Source organism: Topomyia yanbarensis, chromosome 2 (genome assembly GCF_030247195.1).
Source record: "Topomyia yanbarensis strain Yona2022 chromosome 2, ASM3024719v1, whole genome shotgun sequence".
NCBI lineage: Eukaryota > Metazoa > Arthropoda > Insecta > Diptera > Culicidae > Topomyia > Topomyia yanbarensis.
Window position 1 is genome coordinate 127,991,558 of NC_080671.1, and position 21,812 is coordinate 128,013,369.

Below are 21,812 nucleotides of genomic sequence, written 5' to 3' on the forward strand. Positions count from 1 at the left end.
ATGAGTCTGATGTCTCCGACACTTCCCGAAACAGGAGCCTCGCGGGAAAAGAGATTTTTCCGACACAAATAAGCCAGGGAAGCAAGTATAGGTGTTGTGTTCTTCGGCGTTCGTGTCGCTGCTCTTGTAACGGAGCCGTGCTGGGTGCCAGAAGTAACCATAAGTTGCGGAAGCAACGGTTGGTGTTGGTGTGCTATAGTCTAGAGTATTGGGGATCGATTATAAAGCAATAGGTTCGTGGTTTACTCTTGGCCGCTAAAACGGGTCGGGCAAATGGTTGTTTCCTTTGTGTTTGGATAGTTGACAGCGGAGTGCCGTCAAGCGTGTATTGGCTGGAAAGATTTAGAAGCAATGGATTTTTGCTGTTGCCTTTTATCTAGAGGTCTTGCCTGGGTAAACCCCAAGCCCGCGTCAACAGCCGCTATTGTGATAAGCGTCGTCACAATCGCAGAAAAAGCTATTCACGAACCCAATATATCGAAGATGAGCGTCGTGATTGCGTAGTGATTGGACATGAGCCGAGACATCCCACGAATGAAATCCCAACTCACATCCATTCCTCTGAACCAAGGTTTCGTTGGCAACTTCGGAATAATAGAATGTAGTCACCGTCCTAACCCTCCCTTGCTCCAAGATGTCTGCCAACACTCTAGCGTCCTCTGATGAGAGATATTGAAAAATCCATTGAAACAGATTGGTCTTTCGTAGATGTCCCCTTCTAAAGCGCCCGCCTTAGCTAACGAGTCCGCTTCTTCATTGCATTGGATGGAACAATACGAGGGAACCCAAACTAAGGTAATCTTGTACGATCTTACAGACAAAGAAAGCAGGAGCTCCCAAATTTTCCCCAGAAACTATGGAATGTGCTTTCTGGGTTTCATCGAACGGAGAACTTCCATTGTGCTGAGGCTATCCGAAACAATGAAGTAATGATTGGTTGGCAAATCAATCAATAATCTCAAGGATATACTGAATAGTAGCGAGTTCTACGACGTAAACTGAAGCAAGATCATTGAGTTTGAAAGAAGCGGTGAGGTTTTGATTGAACGTGGAGTGGAGCCATTGAGACTTGACCCGCCGGTGTAAAATATCTTGTTGCAGTCGACTTCTAGAAATTTAGCGTTTCTTGAAACCGAAGAAAGACCATCCTGACGCGGCTTCCCAGAAATAATGCTGATAGAAACTGTACCAAAAGCCCTCCCAATTTCCAACAAAGCTGATGTCATCTGCTCTTTGCTAGCATAAGTAGCCGTACGTTTCTTTGCCTCTGCGGAAGCCAAATTGTGTATCTGACAGTAAGCCTTTTGCTTCGACCCAATTGTCTAGGTGAATCAAGATCATTCTCTTGAACAACTTTCAGATGCATGGCACCACTGCTATCAGTCGATACGAGCTGTGGTCGGAGGCTGGTTCTCTTGGTTTTGGATGGACACTAACTTGTCTCCAATCTATGTAGATTGTTCCATGATAAGAGAGCAAGTGAGCACTCCATAATCAAAGAAAGTGTTTCGTTCGCGATATTGTACGGGTACGTGGTGTGGTAAACCTTGTGTGCCGTGGTGGAGTCCGAACAAACTGTGAAATCGAATATCCAACGAATTGAATTTTCCACGCTCTTGTTACTACTGTTTTGGTTTAGCATGCGCCGTGCAGTGCTCCAAAGAGTGTTCATCGATGTTTCCCGCATTAATCCGTCAACGAACCGGCACCAGTAAGTTCGTTTCTTGGTTTTCATGAAACTCTACATTCGCGTGCGCTGGGGTAACCGATATCTGTCTCGAGGAGTGAGATAGATCGATTATCGTCATGAAGGAAATCCCATACCGCACCGTGAGAGTGAAAATCACCTAAAACTAGCCTCGGTGCGAAGAGGAGTTCCGCAATATCGCAAAGTCTTCGGTGTCCAACCGATGCTCTAGAGAGTGCAGGTGGAAGTAACGCAAAGTTATTCGCCTTTAAATGTAGTTTGGCAAGCGACAACTTCAATGTCTGGTGTCGAGAGGAGGTCTATTCGATTGAAAGAATAGCACTTTTTGGTCCCGAATAATATTAAAATCGTGGAAGTTGAGTTCTATTTCTCAAGTGAGCCATGTTTCGCATAATGCAATTGCATCGCATTTCAAATTATTTAATATAATTTTAAAAGAATCGATTTTCTGCATAATACCTCTTCAATTCCACTATTGTAGAACCACTGAGAACTGACATACAAGTAAACTTTTCAACTTCTGTAAGAAATAAAACTGTCGCTTTGAAATGATAACAGCAAGTAGCAACTTATCACTGGCCGGCTTCGATCGGCCAGTAATCACTATACGGGACTTGTGTGCAATTTTGGATACAATGATGATTCACGCATGCGAACCTGTATGCGATGATGGTGATTTTCAAAGTATTCTCGTTCAAATGTTTACACAGATTTTTCGGGGTTATGTCTATTCTCTGTGGTAGATCAGTGATCAAATCCATTACCTCGTTAGACGAATTAGCCATCGAAAGACACAATCGCTGAAAGAAGGGGTCTTTTTGGAATCAACTGCATCAAGAATGTGTTTACTGCGGGCGGGAAGCTTATTGAGATGCTTTGAAGAAATTCGGAAATGTTTAAAGCTGCGAAAATACGGTCCAGAATATCAGAGATTTAAAGATTATTTACCCGAGATATAAGTCAGTACTGGTTTCTTTCTCTGGACAGATATTAAACCCATGGGATTTTTATGTTTCGGGAAAGTCTGGGTCTTTTTGTGAGCCCTGGTTCCTGAGACCGGGATCCACTTGTTTCGTTTTTGCACCAGTGCTTTCTCGAATGTTATTTTTGGAGGACCTTGAAGGCGCAGCCGAAGATGTTCCCTGCTGGGGTTCATCACAGCCGCGTTCATCAGTAAACAAGATAGTATAGCTATTCGTAGTGGTAGGTAGTATTTCTGCAAAAGATCGCTCGAAGCGTCACTGAAGAGAATGCTTCAGATTCTCCTCGCGCTGTTTGTACGTGGGATATGTCGGGAGAGCACATGTATGAGTCCCATAGAGAGCATCCACATAATTCCCACCGCATTTCCCACGACGAGCCTTATTGCTACAATGGAAGGTTGTGTCGCAGTTTGCAATTCGTGCAAATACGAATAAACGAAGCTTGTCAAAGAGGAGGTAGTTGGGTACCTGAGTAAACGAAAAGACCATAATACCCCCATGCTCATGGGGTTGACATGGGTGTTTGAAATGGGTTCAAACCATGAAAATACCATCACCATGGTCCGGTATATCCCATATGAAATACCATATGTTGGTGTATTTATGGGTTATTGAGACCATTTTATGGTATCTTGATGGTTGTGAATTTTGTAACGGACCATATTTAAGGTCTTTTCAAGGGGCTATGTGGTGTTTGAACCCATGAGTATTTGCTGTCCCGACGGATGTCACACGATAAGAGTTTGAGTTGACATATGTCCTCTTCCCGCCTGCCGCAACTGATGTTGAATGCAAACGTTTGCAGTCCAGTATCTTTACTGGCTGAAGGATGGGGTCTTTAAAACAGTCCACCCCGGGGCTGTTCAGTAGATACGTGCAATTGAACCTCGAATCAGTGATAATCCCTTCAATTTCAACCCGATTAGCTGGTACATATAATTTGCACTCTTTCGTAAAAGGCGCAATATTATTTGTCTATTTCTATTACTACCCCCCGAAGTTCACCAGGGCGAATTTTCAATATTTCTGTCACGGTCGAATATCGCTCCATCAAAGCTCGTGAAATCTGCAATAGATTCAAACATGTTTCTCTTTGGTCCAGGAAAAGATCACAAAGGGTCCGGTGGAGGAGGATGGGTACAACTTCAGTCGTGGAAACCATTTTATTTCGACATAAATCACAGGAGAAGTCTATTGCACGTTGCACGTTGGTGAGAGAGACAAGAAAGGGAAATGTAAAATAATAGCGGCACTAATCTTGGATAACCGAATTCAGACAGCTCACAGAAAACGAAACATTACTACTGCTCTGCTGGTCGACTAACGGTTAACGCGCACACAAAAAATGCAGGAAAAAATGCCAAAACCTATAAGAGCTGGAGAACACACAAGACAACATTGAGAGCTATTTAACACCATTGTTTATAGCATCACATTGCACGGACTGGCTTATCGCTTCGAGACCCACCGTATGAATGATCTTGTTTTCTTGTGAAAAATGCTTCCATTGCCATATTTTCGATTTGTTCTTGGCAGTGTAATTCGTAGTTCTGATAGTTTTAAGCGTCAGGTACTGAATGGTCTAGTTCACAGATCGAACAAATCGAGGTCCCATAATTTTCTTATTTCTAAAAGTCCAATTCTAGTAACGTGAACGCATGGAGCACGATCTATTTATTGTACATGTTCACACTGCGAACAGTGACAAAATTTATGCCTTAAAACGCATTTGACGCATAAATGTTTATACCTGGGCATTCAAATTTCACCCAAATAAGATTTTCTTGTGGATTAGCCCAAAGGCATTGTTTATGTTATAAAGGCTCGCACAGAGTGAAGCCAAATCTACCTATTGAACAGTCAGATGACTACGAAAAGGGCGAACACGAAATTATTGCGACACATTCAACAGGGCATAACTTTTTTACCATTGGGTAAAAATCAACCAAATTTTGCACACTTTCTCATTGATGTGTATTGTTTACATGCTGTCAAACTCGAAGTCGTGTTTTTCGATTCGACGAAAATGGAGGTGAACCAACGCGAGTCGAGAGAACAAATTCTTTCCAAACACCTGGAATTTCCAGACCTGTTGAGAAAAATGTTGAACATTCACCATTCAACCGTCTCCAGAGTGTTGAAGCGGTTCCAGGAGCGGTTGACGTTGGACCACGGCAAAGGAGCTGGAAGAAAACCGGGACCGGAGAATAAAAATAGGGAGGGAAAGGTGAAGCGGATGATTAAAGCAAATGCCAACGTCTCAAGCCGTGATTTGGTTAAAAAGATCGGCATGTCGCAGAGCTACGTCCAGAATGCAAAGAAGAAAGCTGGACTACATGCATACAAGGTACAGAACTTCCCAAACCGGAAAGAATGAGCGGCAACAATCGACGGCTAAAACTCGGGCACGGAAGCTCTACGAGAAGATGCTGACAAAATATGGCTGCTGTGTGATGGACGACGAAACGTATATAATAGCCGATTTTAAGCAAATTCCGGGGTTGGAGTTTTTCACCTGCAAGAGCAAGTTCTATGTGGACGACAAATTTAAGAAGAAGAAAATGTCGAAGTTCGCTTCCAAATATCTCATTTGGCAGGCCATCTGCTCTGAGCCTTTCGTGACAAAGGGCACAGTAAATGGCGAGATCTACAAATCTGAGTGCCTCGAGAAGCGCCTTTTGCCGTTCTTGCAGCAGCACGACGAAGCTCCGCTATTTTGGACAGATTTGGCTCCATGCCACTATTCTAAAAGTGCCCTGGAGTGGTATGAGGCCAATTCTGTCCATTTTGTTCCAAAGGACATGAATCCGTCAAACTGTCCGGAGCTGCGCCCGGTGGAGCAGTATTGGGCAATAATGAAGCGGGAACTTCGGAAGAGCAAGAAGACAGTCAAAGACGAGAAGGACTTTGTAAAGACTTTGATGGAGGGCATCAAGCGAAAATGCGTTCAATTTTACACTCAAGGCCCCATCGATTAACTTTTCTTTTGATTTTTGAAGTAAATATATGTATAGAACTACCCTAAAATTTTGCTTTGATTTTAAACATTATAAGAAAATTGGCATGACATTTTCGGTGTCGAAATAATTTCAATAAAACATGCAAGAAAAGTATTAGTGTTGCGAAAAATAATAACATGGCGAAATATTTCAATTGCCTAAACAAGACACTGTATTCAGTTTATTAGGGGAGAGTGAGGACACTTGATTCTTGGGGATATTTGATTCCCCTTCCATATCGCATAATCTGAACACAAAAAGTTATCACAATATGTAAAGAAAATGACATATTTGGTAGTTTATGATGTTTAAAAACTAATCAAATGTATTACATTTGTTTTGGAAAAGTTGTATCATATTTTTGAAAATATAGGTTAAAATTCATCTCAAAGATCTTTTTATGATTGTATGAATTCGTCGAACAAATTATTTTCATATAAATTACTTTATAAGGGCTTTTGTCTAGAAAAACACGTTTTTCGAATAAATAGTTATACAACTTCTACAAAAAAAAACTAAATTTCGTTCGCCTCATACAACAGGTACCTTGGATCCCCGTAACACTGGGTAATCTTAATCCATATCACTAACTCTCACACACACTTCCGAATTGTATAAGAATAGAAATAATCACTTACATAAAGTACCTGATAGTATAAATAGAATTAAAATGTTTGCTGCGCAAACAAATTTCGATATAAGTTATTGAAAATTGGAAAAGGCAGTCAAACAGCACTGATTTACCGCAAATATCTGGCTTCACTTTCTAAGGTAGTCTTATTAGTTATTTTGCCAGGCTAGGTGGTAGAAAATTAACGATGAAACGTCTACCTGTTCAATAATGAAAAAATAATTAGAATCAGTCAACATACCATTGAGATATGGCCTTTTGAAGTAAACATTCCAACTTTAATCTATTTTTTTAATTTACACATTATATTTAACGTTTGGTAGACAACCCTATTTTCATATTTTTTCAGTGCACCATATAAATAACACCAGCTGTACATTATATTTATGTAATTAAATCGCAAGGATTTCCTTTAAAAATCGCGACACGTATAAACGATCTAAATAGTCAATGGACAAACATGGATTCACGCTTGAAGTCTGGTAGAAAACCCATCTATGACCGCATACCACATCCAAACCGTTATAACTTTCGATTCCGTCAATGAAATATTTTCAAACTTGCAAGGGATATACTTGATTACTATATCTTTCGAATGCCATGTACTAAATAAGTAGACAAATATTTTTTTTGTTTATAGAGATTGGACCAAACCCGTGGGTGTTTACTGGTAACCTTATGAAACGTATCATAAAACTTCAAATCGCCATATCTCTCGAATCCCTCGATGGATGATTTTGAAATTCACTGAGAAGAAGCTTGGATACTGTATCTTTTGAATGCCGTATGCCAAATTTATGGTCATTTTTTTAGTTAATAACGGTTTTAGGAACACCGTGCAGGGGATTAAGTTACCACACGTTTTTACAAAAACTTTATTTTGACATGATTTTCAAAACTGTTAATATTACTGACAGGATATTTGGATTTACTTATCATTCACAGCTCTTACAATTTTAATTGACTGAAAAATTACGATATTTGCATTGAAAATTTTTATTTCATTAAAAAGTTATGTGAAAAAATCAAAAGTGGGATCAAGTGTACCCATTCTCCCCTATACTTTTTTGTAACAATGTAAAATAAATTACATGGAATAGTATTATGAATAAAGTGATAAAGGTCACGAAACAGTAGGTTTTCAATTCACTACACTGTGTAACTCGGTTGAAGTCACTCAGAGTTACGGTAAAAACTGTGTGATCCAGGAACAAAGAAAAGGGCATTATTTTAGGCAGTGTTGCGCATTCCCATGTACGTGGTTCAATAGTACCACATACTCTAGATTAGCCTACTGATCACGAAAATCATTTCTAAAATTAGTTGTCAGCACATATCGCAGCTCCTTTAAAACCAGAGTTTTTTTTGTAGATATTGTAGCCAGAGCTAAAAATAAGCGAAGCGCTTTTTTGACAGCTGAAAATGAACCTGGTTTATAAAAATTGAACTCGTGGTGAATAGAAAAAATATTCATTCAAAAATCCTTGTTATTCATTCAATATACAATATTTATTTCACTAATTATCTAGGCAAATGTTTTAAAATCGCGGTAGCATATAAAATAATAATTAGGTTCTTTACAGACACAGTTAACCTCACTTTTAATGTCAGTTCACTAGTACTGTTTATATGGACTTAGAAAATTTTTGTAGACGACTAGATTTGCTCGTAGCTAATCGCAAATAATTTTTCTAAGTTCATGTAAACAGTACAAGCAAACTGTCAAAAATGAACACCCAAGCTCATTTGTGACGTCAGCGCAAATTATTCAATTATCATCGCTTACGCCGTGCCAGGGCCTACCTTGATGCGTTACTTTCGTAGCTGCACGATCGCTTCATGCAATTGAATACTTTACAGTGACGACACGAATGAACTGAGTGTTCATTTTTGACAGTTCACTTGTACTGTTTACATGGACTTACAAAAATTCTTTGCGATTTGCTTTGAGCGAATCTAGTCGTCCACAAAATTTTTCTAAGTCCATGTAAACAGTACTAGTGAACTGTCAAGAAAAGTGAGGTTAACTACATCAGTAAAAAAACTAATAATCGGAGACGAATGAAATTCTGGAATGAATAGGCGGTTTTTCTCGTTTGACGTTTTCAGCTGCGTCACTGAATATTGAAAATGAATGCGGCAGAATTTGATCAATTTTCATTCAATTGAATTTGAATGTTTGTAACTCTGATTGTAGCGTCTTTCTTCCGAACAAAAAATTAGTTATCTTGATGGATTATTGTGCAGTGATTAAAATTTCCTCAGGTTACAAAAACACGTCCAAAAGTTATCAAAGATGGAACGTCGGAGACGCGAAAAATTTCTACCCAATCACATTGAAAACTCAACTATGTTCGCGTGAGAAAATTTGAAATCAAATCATACTGTCACCAACCGATAAATAATCATTCACTACCCAATGCATCACCATGTGTGCCACTTCCCACTCTACTCCCGAAGCTGATGACAATCACTGCTCAGCGCTCATTTGCCGTACCATTAATCGGCACACGGTATTCCACTGCCGTATCCGCAACGACCGCGGGGTACCTATTACTCAATAGGTGGAAAATTACCGACCGCCGACTCCCAATACGATCGTTTGTCATTGTCGCACTAACTTACCGGGGCGGAATTTAGACATCAAACTGTGTCGCTCCCAACTTGCACATTCGATGGCCTGGATGCAATTTTTCCTCGGCTGGACACTGCCCCGGAGGAGGTGGCTGCCGTTACCGCTGCAAGCTGTATCTATGCAATCGCGCACTCTTAGGTGGGAGGAAAGCAAAAGAAATTGAAAGTGACACATAAAAACGACCTCTGCGGACGTGATCCAGGCGATACGCGTTTTTTTTTCCTTCATCGAGGATGTGATGCAATTAGATAATTTGTGTGTACCAGAGACACTTGAATAGACGGTAGTCGGCGAACGTTGTTGGCTGACGGCGCAGTCTGGTGTCGTTTGAAAGGAATTATACCCCTTCAGATGGGAGGAATTTTGCTATCTCGGCGAAAAAATCACACACATATTGTAATGGATGGCGTTTGCAGCCCGAAGAGAAAATTCCCATCGCCTGACTGAACGAGCAGTCCTGCGAGATGAAGAGCGCGTAACTCGCACACTGCTGCGTGAGAAGAATGATACATTAAATGGGCTGCCGGTTTGTGAGCTATTTCTGTCATGGATTCGTGATACGATTGTCGCAGTTTTTCCCGCTTTCAGTACCTTACCTTCTAGACTTCAACATGGCACGGCTCGGCACGACCCGTTGATGAAGTAATTATAACATACGCGAGTCTGGTCGGTTCATGACGTCTTACTTCATTGCTCTAATCTACAAATCACAGACTTCCAAGAAACGTTTGTTTGTCCCGCCACTTTGAGCACGTTATGTAACCGCATGGATGCATATATGCGCACCATAAATCGTTTTCGTTCATGGAGGGTAGGTAACCGCAAACGGTGCGCCGCGTCCAACCGACCGGCTCCGTATCTGGTTTAATCAATCGAAAAGTCATAAACAATGGTTCTGTCTGTCTGATTTTCCGCCGAAACACCCAATCTAAAAGAGATTGTTTTCCACAGCCATAAGCACCCATGAAATGTTGTCCCTCCCGCACACTAACCCAAGCTTTTTTTTTCTCTGATCTCTTACAGGTACTTACACACGTAATTTCAAATGGCTAAAGATCACCGAAGTCAGCCATTATAGGGAAGGGCGCCCTCCGATACTGAAACGAGGCTATTGTACACCGTTAAAGGCCATTTCGTCGAAGGTAGGATCGATCAAAGTTTTGCTGTTTAAGAGCCTCAGTTCTGTTCTTGTTCGGAACGGTAGATATAATCGAAGGCTCGATTGCCACGCCATGGTGCCGTGGCTGTTTGTGAAAGGTAGAACTGTGTACATTTACTTTGTTAGGCGAGTGACGGGTAACTCGCGTGACAAAGGACGGTAAATGCGTAATGTGATACAAAATCAGTCTCAATTTTAGTGATACAACTTTGGATGCAAAGCTCAAAGTCAAACAAGTGTCCAGCTTTAGCGTTTTGCCGTACAAATGATTCCGACGCCGGTAAGCGACGAACTCCGATAGCGAGTTCGGCACCTATCAACATTTCGCAGGTCTTTCGATGCGAGCTGTTACAACCCTGTAATTGTTCCGATTAAAAGTGTACAGAATCACAACACCTTGATGTGTACGTACATGATGTAAAAAAAATTTCTCAAGGTGAACCAGCCTCGCGTTGCTGTATCACACATGTTTTACACTCACGCCCAGCGCAGATACGACATAGATTTTTACTACATAGGCTGTAGCTATACGAACACACGTCGCTCGCCGATTGTAACTTGGCGGGCCACACATAGCAGCTGCTGGTTAAACACCGCGGTTTGTTACACATTTGGCGGCGCCCTTTTTCCCATTCTCTGCATGCGCTCCGAAGGAGGGAAGTCTCGTTCTCAGCAACTCTGGCGTGCCGCAAACTGAACGGGTTAGGACCGGTAGGGGGTAGGTGGTTATCATACACATTCATATTATTTATTGTCACTGTGACCATGTCAAGTGTCACCTCAAGTTCCAGCATGCTTCGGTTCGATCTGATTTAGTATTTATTGGAAAGACTACGGGGCGTACATTCGAAATTCATTTTTTGGATAAAGTGGAAAGGGGCCCAATGCTACGAGCGGGAATTAAAAGCATATTATCCGTTGCTTTCTGTTTAATCAATCTTCAATACGATGTCATTGGCCGATATTTACAGTATTCGAAGTGTTTGTAACCGCTGTGTTGCTCTCAATGGAAGGTGATCAATAATGTGGATATTGCAAATTATTACAATCTGACATATGATTACGTAAGGCGTACATCGCTCACGCAAAATTCATGTTTGTATTCTCGTGATTTTTGAATCACAGCATCGTAGCACATGAAAATTGATATTGTTTCATATATTCGAGTGCTACGTCATTTAGTAGTATCTGTTTAGTTTTTCTTCTTTTAGGACATTATATCAAAGCCGAACCAAATTATTCATCTATCAATATTAGCTTTTCTTCCGTTATTAATAAATTTATTATTGTTTATATTTCGGTTTCTCGTGAACTGATTAACACCAAAACATGTAATGTGATGTCCCCATTTTTTGAAGAGGACTACATGGATCCCTAAGCAACTGCTTTGCCGAAAATTAAAAACACTTATCAGAACTTTTTTTTCCATTCCTCTCCTAGTTGATACTGAACACAAAAATGTCATTCTCGATGTTAATGCCCGTTTTTATTAATTTTTTTCTGGATTAGGGAAAGCTTGCTGAGGCTGAGATTTTATCAATCTCGTTCTCCAGGAGACATAATTGTAATGTTGCGTGTCTCCGTCAATATTAAAACCTTTTATGCGATCGGCTCGTATTTTACTAAAAGAAGCACCTGTCGACTGTTGCAAATTAGTAAGGGAATAACCGCTAAATTCGCTAATGGGCGTAAAACTAGTATACCCAGTGCCAATAAATTTCATATCAGATCGAAAACAGGCCAACGCGATTATTAGTGATCGAAGCTTCAATGTAAAACACCTCGTATACATTCCGGATAACATCTTCGAGATAGATGGTGTTGTAACTGAAGAGTCCTTAACTATTGTTGATCTATAGAATGTTTAAATCCCAAACCGTAAATCAAAATACTTGAAGTGAAAACGATAAACTCAGCATCAGGTGGCGCGGAAATTATCACCCATACGAAATCAGTGACATTCCCCTGCACTACCATACCAAATTATATACTAAAAGTAGACCAACTTCGATTCCCAGTAACAATGTACGTACATAAAAGCATGAGCTGCACTACTTGGAAATATCTGGGTCAATGAAACTTCTGCAATGCCTCTTAAAACACCAAGAAGAGCTCTAGTAGAGTTCATGAAGAAATCAATAAGAGCCCAATATGAGTACAAGAAGAGTTCAAAATGATTACAAATAAATTGTAGGAAAAGTTCATGGAGAGTCCAAGATAATAATAGCAACAGTTCAAAGGAGTGTAAAATAAGATTTAGAAATGCAATGTGTTGATTGAGATTCCAAGGAGAGTCGAAGATGAACGATGGAAAAGACCATACCGGCTTGAACCTTCGTTCGAACCGGTCACAAATCTTGATAGCTCCTGGTTTACCTAGAGTTTTCCAACAGCAACAGTCTTTCTCAAGGCTACCTATAGTTTCGCTCGATCAGTCTTTCTCAAGACTACGTATATTTTTTCGACAATTACTTTTTCTACTATGCTATATTTCACCCTAAGGAGGAAAATTTGGTAAAAACCAAAATTTCTCACTAGGGTGAAAATTTGTTGGTAAAAACCAGTCTTTGTACAGGAGGGCACAAATCCTTATTTCATACTATGTTGCGTTTCGGCTTCGCCTCATCAGAAACCGACACTAACGTATTGTCGGAATAGATTAGCGCCGGCTTGACGCAAATCCCTTAAAACTAAAACACACTATGTGTTTCAAACAAACGGCTTGCCGGCGCTAATCTATTCCGACAATACGTTAGTGTCGGTTTCTGATGAGGCGAAGCCGAAACGCAACATACTTTTTCTAGTCAATCAGTCTTTTTCAAGACTAAAACATTTTTCAAAAACAATTCAGCCTAAAGAAATATTTCATTCTTCCAACATGCCTGGGTCCTCCCAGAAAGGTCGTGTGCCAAAAATTAAAGCTAAACGGAAAAGGGTATCTTCTCCACTCGAAAATTCAATTGACTGCAGCAACTCATTCGATGTTTTATCCGAAGCTGATGAAATTTCTAAATTTCCTCGCATTGTGCATAATGTCAATGAGAAGAAAAAGCAATCACCTCCGCCTATAACAGTGATGATCTCCGACTTCAAAGCCTTTCGAACTGAGCTTTCGACGTTCCTTCCGGACGTGAAAGTCTCTTTTCTGATTGGCCGAAGAGGAGAATGTCGAGTTACATCGGAGGAACTGATTGGCCACAAACGACTACTCCAGTATCTTACAGAGAAGTTATATAAATTTTATTCATATGATTTCAAGGCAGATAGGCTATTCAAGGCTGTCTTGAAAAAGCTACCACAAGGTCAATGTTTGGATGAAATATCCAACGAATTGAAAAATATACTTGGCTTTTCTCCTTCACAAGTTATTCTTATGAAGAGAAAGGCTAACGGCGATAGCACGCCAGTACGCTCTGGAATCATCCAGGAGATTTATTTAATTAATTTTAACCGTAATGAGGTTAATAATTTGAAAGTATTTGAAAAAGCACGTTTTATGTTCCACGTGCGAGTAAAGGGGGAACATTATAGACGACATGGGGGCAGAATTCAAAATCTGACCCAGTGTCGTAGATGCCAAGGATTTGAGCACGGCACAAACAATTGTCATTTGGATTCCAAATGTATTATCTGTGGTGATAAATCGCACACGTAAGATACTTGTCCGGTGAAAAAACCACAAAAAGTTGCAAATGCGCTAATTGTAGCGAAAATCATAAATCAAATTTCTGGGGTTGTCGTGTTCGAAAAAAAATATAAATTCTCGTTCTAGACAACAAAAACAACAAATAAAAAATGTACCTACTTCTCCAGGTACACTTCAAGAGAACACGCCCAAAACGTGTTAATCCGATTCAAAATAGATTAAAAACTTCTTCTACCTCCGTCACACCATCCTACAATGGTGTGTCATCTTATGCTTCAGTGGCAGGTAACAAGGCCAAAATAACGGCTACCGTTACCATGCCCACAAACTCGTTTGCACCCAACGCTTCCTTTAGTCCAATGGATCTAGGTAGAGTAACGGAAGAAAAATAAAAATACCTGCAAGACTCTATGTTACCTATGATGATTGCTATGTGAAATTCTACCTTCATGTTTAAGGCTTTTCAAGCGGGGTGGGAATTTACTAACAAAATTGTAATGAAATTAAAGTTTAACAATGACTTTAAATAACCATTTAAATTTATTAAATTAGAGTGCTCGTTCATTAAAAACGTGCGAAGGCGAATTTTTCAACTTCTTGAGGATACATAATGTGCATATAGCCGTTGTGACCGAAACTTTTTTAAAACCAAATATTAAATTGAAGAGTAACTCTAATTTTGTTATTCATCGATTTGATCGAATTGTTGGATTCAGCGGAGGAATCGCAATAGCGATTAATCGCAGGATCAAACATTCCGTTACGCCGCACAGTGGCGGGTCTTCAAACAAAAGTCGGACAAAACCTCAAATGTTACCTAATTTGGCTGAAAATCACAATTTAAGCTAATTTTGAGGTGCTGAGCTCATTTTTGATGTCAAAAGTCGTAGAATATTAAATGCATTTTTCCATACAGTGTCATTGAACCTTTCTTATAACTATGATCCCGTTTTCATGATAGATTTTCCGTTATTGTTCACCAATGTCAGCAATATCATAAAAAATGAAGAACACTACTTTAAATCCTTTGTATAACGTGTTGGTTTACTGTAGATTGTCTAACTATTGTACACAAAACACCATACGCCTCAATATCAGCAACAAAGCTTCAAAATCTCCTTAAAACTTTTTGCGCACCTAGGCGCAGAACGAGACCATGATATTCGAAAAGTAGAGGTTATTTCCCATAGAATGTATACTATGTGACCGTTCCGAAATGATTCCGAAATTTGTACAGAATACATTAGTGAAAAAAGTATTTTTGATCTGACCACCTCAAACATATTTAAACTAAAAAGAAATAGTTCCAATAAATTTACCAAATGTATTTTATTCACTAACAAAGTTCTTTCGTTTCTCTACACAATGAAACTAGTTGTGCTAAAATCGGACCAAAATCAAAAGAGCAACATGCATTTGAAGTGAACAGAGCAATGGTGGTTTCGGAAATAAAAATCATTAAAAAGTCCGGACTTTGTTACGTTTAAACTCATGTTAAAAATCGCGTTCTTATCAAACGATCATAAAATTTTGAATATACATCATTCAATACATGAGAAAATTAGGAAAAATATAAAATATCAATATTTCAAAAATAAATTTTTGAGGTTTTGGCCAGCCTCCAGCCACTGTGCGCCGTCTCTTGACACCAAGGTGATCGAGAGTTTAGGTATCGAAGTTGAAACTGATCTTGGTATCATTTTTATTGAAGCAGCCTATATTCCTTTTCAGTGCACTGGCGAGCAAATTTATTTCTTGAAAGGTGACTTACAAAAAGTTACAAGAAATCGGTCGAAATTCTTCATAATCGGTGATTTTAACGCCAAACACCGAGCCTGGAATAATGCTCAAAGCAATTCCAACGGTAAACTACTTTTTAATGATTGCTCTGCTGTTTATTATTCAATTTTGTTCCCGAATGGTCCTACGTGCTATTCGTCTGTGAGGAATCCATCAACAATTGATTTGGTTTTGACAGATCAAAGTCACCTTTGTAGCGAATTGATTACACATGCTGACTTTGATTCTGATCATCTTCCAGTAACTTTTTCACTTTCTCAAGAAGCTGTTTCCAATCCCGTTAGCTCAGTGTTCAATTATCACAAAGCGAATTGGGAAAGGTACAAAACTTATATTGAGAATAATTTTAATCATGACCTTGATTTACAAAATAAAGCTGACATTGATACGGCATTACAAAATTTAAGTATATCTATAGTTGATGCTAGAAATTTATCAGTACCAACAACACAGAAAAAATGTAATACTCCTATTATTGACGACGATCTTCAACTTCTGATTCGCTTGAAGAATGTTCGAAGACGTCAATATCAACGTTCTCGTGATCCTGCTATGAAATATATCTATCAGGATCTACAAAAAGAAATTAAGCATAGATTCACACTCTTAAGAAATGAAAATTTCGCGAAAGAGGTTGAACAAATCAAGCCAAATTCTAAACCTTTCTGGAAACTTTCTAAGGTTCTTAAGAAACCTCAGAAACCAATTCCAGCTTTGAAGGAAGGTGACCACATACTTCTTACAAACGAAGAAAAAGCTCAAAAACTTGCTCAGCAGTTTGAAAGCGTCCATAATTTTCATCTCAACGTTGTGAGTCCTATTGAAACCGAAGTCTTACAAAAATATGAAAACGTTTCAAATCAAGTATTGTCTCTGGACGATATTGTTGAAACAAACTATGATGAGATCAAATCCATCATGAAAAAGTTAAAAAATATGAAAGCTCCAGGTTATGATAGAATTTTTAACATTCTTCTTAAAAACCTTCCCGAAATCACCATAAGATACTCAACATAATATTCAACAAATGTTTTGAATTAGCATACTTCCCAGAAAGATGGAAAAATGCCACGGTTATTCCTATTTTGAAGCCAGATAAAAACCCAGCAGAAGCATCTAGCTATCGACCAATTAGTTTACTCTCTTCGATTAAAAAATTATTTGGAAAAATCATCCTAACTAGAATGATGTCACATATCAATGAGAATTCTATTTTTCTTCCTGAGCAGTTTGGATTTCGTATTGGACATTCAACTACTCATCAACTTGTGAGAGTAACTAACATGATAAAGGCAAATATCTCAGAGGGCTATTCCACTGGAGTTGCTCTTCTAGATATAGAAAAAGCTTTCGACAGTATTTGGCACAAAGGATTAATTGCCAAGATGTGGGATTTCAATTTTTCAATTTACATGATAAAGATAATTAAAAATTATCTTACTAACCTTACCCTACAGGTAATAATAATCTAATAAGCTACCCGTTAAATCAGGCGTCCCTCAAGGATCAAGCGTCGCACCAATCCTATACAATATTTTTATCTCTGATCTTCCAAATCTACCTACAGGTTGTAATAAGTCACTTTTCTGTGATGATACTAGCATCTCAGCCACTGGTAGGAGTCTTCGTATTATCTGCAGTCGACTGCAACGAAGCTTGAATATTTTCAATGATTACCTGAAAAAATGGAAAATTTCTACTAATGCGGCAAAAACACAATTGATTATGTTTCCGCATAAGTCAAGAGCTTCTTCTCTTAAACCAAAAATAACCATATTATTAAATTTAATGGTTTGAATTTAACGTGGTGAGATCAATTTTAATACTTGGTTTTGATTTAGGATAAAAAACTACCTTTTAAGGATCACATTGAAGGAATCCAAACAAAATGCAACAAATATATAAAATGTTTATACCCTCTTATAAATAGAAATTCTAGGCTCTGCCCTAAGAACAAACTATTAATTTATAAACAAATATTTAGACTGGCAATGCCATATGAAGTGCCAATCTGGGCAGGTTGTTGTGCTACTAGGAAGAAAACGCTTCAAAGGATGCAGAATAAAATTCTGAAAATGATTTTGAAGCGTCCTCCCTGGTTTAGCACTAACGAGTTGCACAGATTCGCAAACATAGAAATATTAGTAATTATGACGAACAGTATTATAAGCTACTTCCGACAAAAATCGTTGCAATCACCAATTGCAACGATTAGCTCTCTTTATAGTTTTTAAGTTAGTTTATAAAATTTGTTTAGCTCCTTATTCACATGACAAGTAGGTTTAAAACATCCTACTGCAAAAATCGCTTAACTGCGAAAACATATATCTTAATAATAATTAACCGAATCATGTAAATAATAGGGATGAAAAGTCACCACTTGTGGCTGAACACCCAATATACTAAATTAGAAATGTAATGCAAACAAAACAATAGAATCAAATAGAAAATAATATATTTAAAAAAACGATGGAAAAGATTACTAGAGATTTCACAGATTTTCCAATAAATAAGAATGAAATAAGCTTCTAGAAGAGTCCAGAAAAAGTGCAAAAGGAATCCAGGAAGGGTCCAGGAAAAGACCAAGAAGAGTTCAAGTACTTGCAAAAGAGTGCAGTAAAGCTCCACGGAAAGTTCAAGAAGGATCCAGAATAAACCCAAACTACCAAGGACAGATAAGGAAGAGTCTATTTAAATTCCAAGAAGAGGACAAGACGAGCATAACAAAAAATTCAAGAAGAGTCAAAGGTACGTCAGACACGACAATTATAAGATAGTAAGAGTCGAAAAACAGTTTGAGATGTTTCCAAGTAGAGTCCAATAAGAGTACAATAAGATTCCAGAAGAGACTAAGTAGAGTCCCAGAAAAGGCCTAGAAAAGTTGATGATTCTAGGTGAATTATATACAGCAATAGAAGATTCCAAGAGATGTTCATGGAGTGTCGATTGACCTATAAGAGTCCCATAGGAGGCCCATAACATTCCACGAATAGCAGAAGAAGAGTTCAAAGAGAGTGCAATGAGAGAGCAATTTCCAAGCGATTTCTCTATTAAATTTCGGTACATATTCATCGCTTGTCATTACTAACTGATTTAAAAAGAGTCTAATACGCTCTCTTTTATTTCTATTTTAATACGTCGGAATAACAATTTGGGCGTTTAGTCACGTGTACCGCAGAGTTCAAAGTTTCGGCGAAACACAATGCTTACAACTATTTAGAGCCGTTCGACATTTAGGTGTTGTGATAGGTGTCTCCACAAGCTCAAATACCACTATCCACGAGCCCAATACGCCGAAGATGTGCATACAGATTTGCCATGAGTCGGGACATGACATGAATGAAGTCACGATTCACATCCATCCCCTTGAACGAAAGTTTCGTTGATACCTTAGGGTTTATCGAATGTAGCCACCTTCGTAGTTCACCATTGCTCAATGTTTGCTAACTTTCAAGAGTTCTCTGATGAGTAATACTGAAAAATTCGCTGAAGCTAATTGGTCTTTCATATATGTCACCTTCTAAAGTGCTCGCCGTAGCTAAAGAGTCCACTTCTTCATTACCTGGAATGGAGCAATGCGAGGGAACCCAGCTTGCCAGGGCCGCGGGAGAGCCTCGGTTTTGGTATGTCGGTGGACCCGCCGAACGATGGTGGTGGGTGACTTGTTTATTTGCGGTTAGTGGAGGGGCCTCCCCAGCACCCGGTTCGGATGTGGCAGAGGGCCCGCTGAACGTTCCTGATTGATGAGCTAGCAGATTGTCGCAGTCGAAGGGCCGCGAGAGAACCTCCCCTGCACCCGGTCCAGGTGTGGCGAAGAGCCCCGCTGGGCGTTGGTAGCAGTTTGGCTGACGAATTGCGGTTGTAGTAGGGCCGCGGGAGAACCTCCCCAGCACCCGGTCCGGGTGTAGCGGAGAGCCCGCTGGGAGGTGGTAGTAGATGGCCTGACGGATTGCGGTTGTAGAAGGGCCGCGAGAGAACCTCCCCAGCATCCGGTCCGGATGTAGCGAAGAGCCCCGCTGGGCGTTGGTAGCAGTTTGGCTGACGAATTGCGGTTGTAGTAGGGCCGCGGGAGAACCTCCCCAGCACCCGGTCCGGGTGTAGCGGAGAGCCCGCTGGGAGGTGGCAGGAGATGGGCTGACGGATTGCGGTTGTAGAAGGGCCGCGGGAAGATCTCCCCAGCACCCGGTCCAGGTGTGGCGGAGGGCCCGCTGAGCAGTAGTGGTAGTGATTGCAGTAGAGGATTATGTGAAGTTAGCCGGTTCGCGGTCTGCATTATATAGATTCGAGAAGATTGGCATCTTTCAGGAAGGCAAGTAGTGCCTCTTCGTGCACTGGGTCGTTTGCCAGTGTTTCTCGAATCGAGGAGGGCAAGTTGTGATGTCGCCGTAGGTTGTCGAACTCCCTGCAGTTTATTAGTAGGAGCTCCACCGTGAGTCTAGTGCTGCAAGATGTACATATTGGAGGGTCGACGCGGGTAATAGTGTGGGCATGGGTGAGCCTCGTATGTCCCACGCGAAGGCGGGAGAGCGCTCTTTGTTCAACTCGGTTTTCGCGGTCTGTCCACTTTTCGAGGTCTTCCTTTACCTTCTGAGGGTATCCTCGGAGAGTCCTCCAGTGAGTGATGAAGTGCTCAGAGACCTTCGCCTTGAATTCCCTGATGATGTTGGATGACGATACCTCATTAGAGAATAGGGAGCGAGAGTGTCGACCGAGCGCGGCCAAATGGTCAGCATTCTCGTTACCGCGGATTCCGCTGTGTCCGGGTACCCAGCATATGGTAGTTAATGGGTCACAGGATTGTTCTATGGCTTGGACGTAGGGGTGCCTGGACTCCCCTGATTCCAGCGTTTTGATGACTGAGAGGGAATCGGAGAAGATCACTGTCGGTGTGTCTTCGGGTTTGTTGGTAACCGCAATGGCGATGGCGGCGGCTTCCGCGGAGAACACGGAATACACAGAGGGTAGACCACGGCCGAGGCCTGTTCCGATTCCGCTCACACCCGCGCCCACCCCCTCGCCAAGTTTCGAGCCGACGGTGTAGATGTGCGGATGGTTTGAGTAGTTTTGTTTGACCATCTGCAGGAATTTGGCTCTGGCAGCTCAGGGAGGATCTTCTGCTCTGGTGGATACAACCAGACTGATGTCTATGTTTGGTCCGCGGTCGTGCCAAGCGCGGTTGTTGACCCGATGTAGCTGTGCGACTGTGGGAAGAGGGCCAAGTGGTCAGCATTCTCGTTACCGCGGATTCCGCTGTGTCCGGGTACCCAGCATATGGTAGTTAATGGGTCACAGGATTGTTCTATTGCTTGGACGTAGGGGTGCCTGGACTCCCCTGATTCCAGCGTTTTGATGACTGAGAGGGAATCGGAGAAGATCACTGTCGGTGTGTCTTCGGGTTTGTTGGTAACCGCAATGGCGATGGCGGCGGCTTCCGCGGAGAACACGGAACACACAGAGGGTAGACCACGGGCGAGGCCTGTTCCGATTCCGCTCACACCCGCGCCCACCCCCTCGCCAAGTTTCGAGCCGACGGTGTAGATGTGCGGATGGTTTTTTTTTTTTTTACAATGGAGAAGACCTTTATGTCCTAGCCCAGTACACGTGCTAACGGTAGGGTCCAATCTACCACACGGGGTGCACTGGGGGCGTGTCGGACTCGAATGGTGACCAACCATTAATACCGACTAAACTCCATTGGGCTCCGCCATCATTCCTCCCAGGAACTACCTCTCGGTATTACTTCTGGGGGGATGGCTGTACTCAATGTACTCATTCACTCTCACTCGCGCGATCATACATCCTGTATGAGGCTTACTTGGATGCTCTCTCAATCACACTTTGATTCACTCTCAAACACTCCCACATGAGGCTGACTTTTGTGCTCACCTTTTACGTTCCATGCGAGGCTGACTTGTGTGCTCACCTTACTCATTCCTTGCTAGGCTTACTTTTGTGCTCGCCCTACCCATCCATGTCAGGCTGACTTGGGTGCTCACCCTATCACCTGATTCACTCTCAATCGTGCCACTCTATTGTACCTTTGTCACTCCCTCTGGCATCCCATGTGGGACATTTTTCTTAGGCCCCACTTCTGACATACCATGCGAGGCTGACTTTTGTGCTCACCTTTTTCATTCCTTGCTAGGCTGACTTTTGTGCTAGCCTCTACCAACCTGTGAGGCTGACTTTTATGCTCACCCTTAACATGCAATGTGAGACTGACTTGGATGCTCACCCTTTCACTCCTCTGC

At 40.9% G+C, this 21,812-nt stretch overlaps 1 protein-coding gene across 1 annotated transcript; it reads right to left on the reverse strand.

The window, feature by feature from the left end:
* Positions 1-19,833: 19,833 nt before the first annotated feature.
* LOC131679743 (uncharacterized) lies at positions 19,834-20,637 on the reverse strand. The gene has a single exon (XM_058960488.1). It carries the CDS (start codon positions 20,635-20,637, stop codon positions 19,834-19,836), a length of 804 nt encoding a protein of 267 aa, XP_058816471.1.
* Between the last annotated feature and the right edge of the window lie 1,175 nt (positions 20,638-21,812).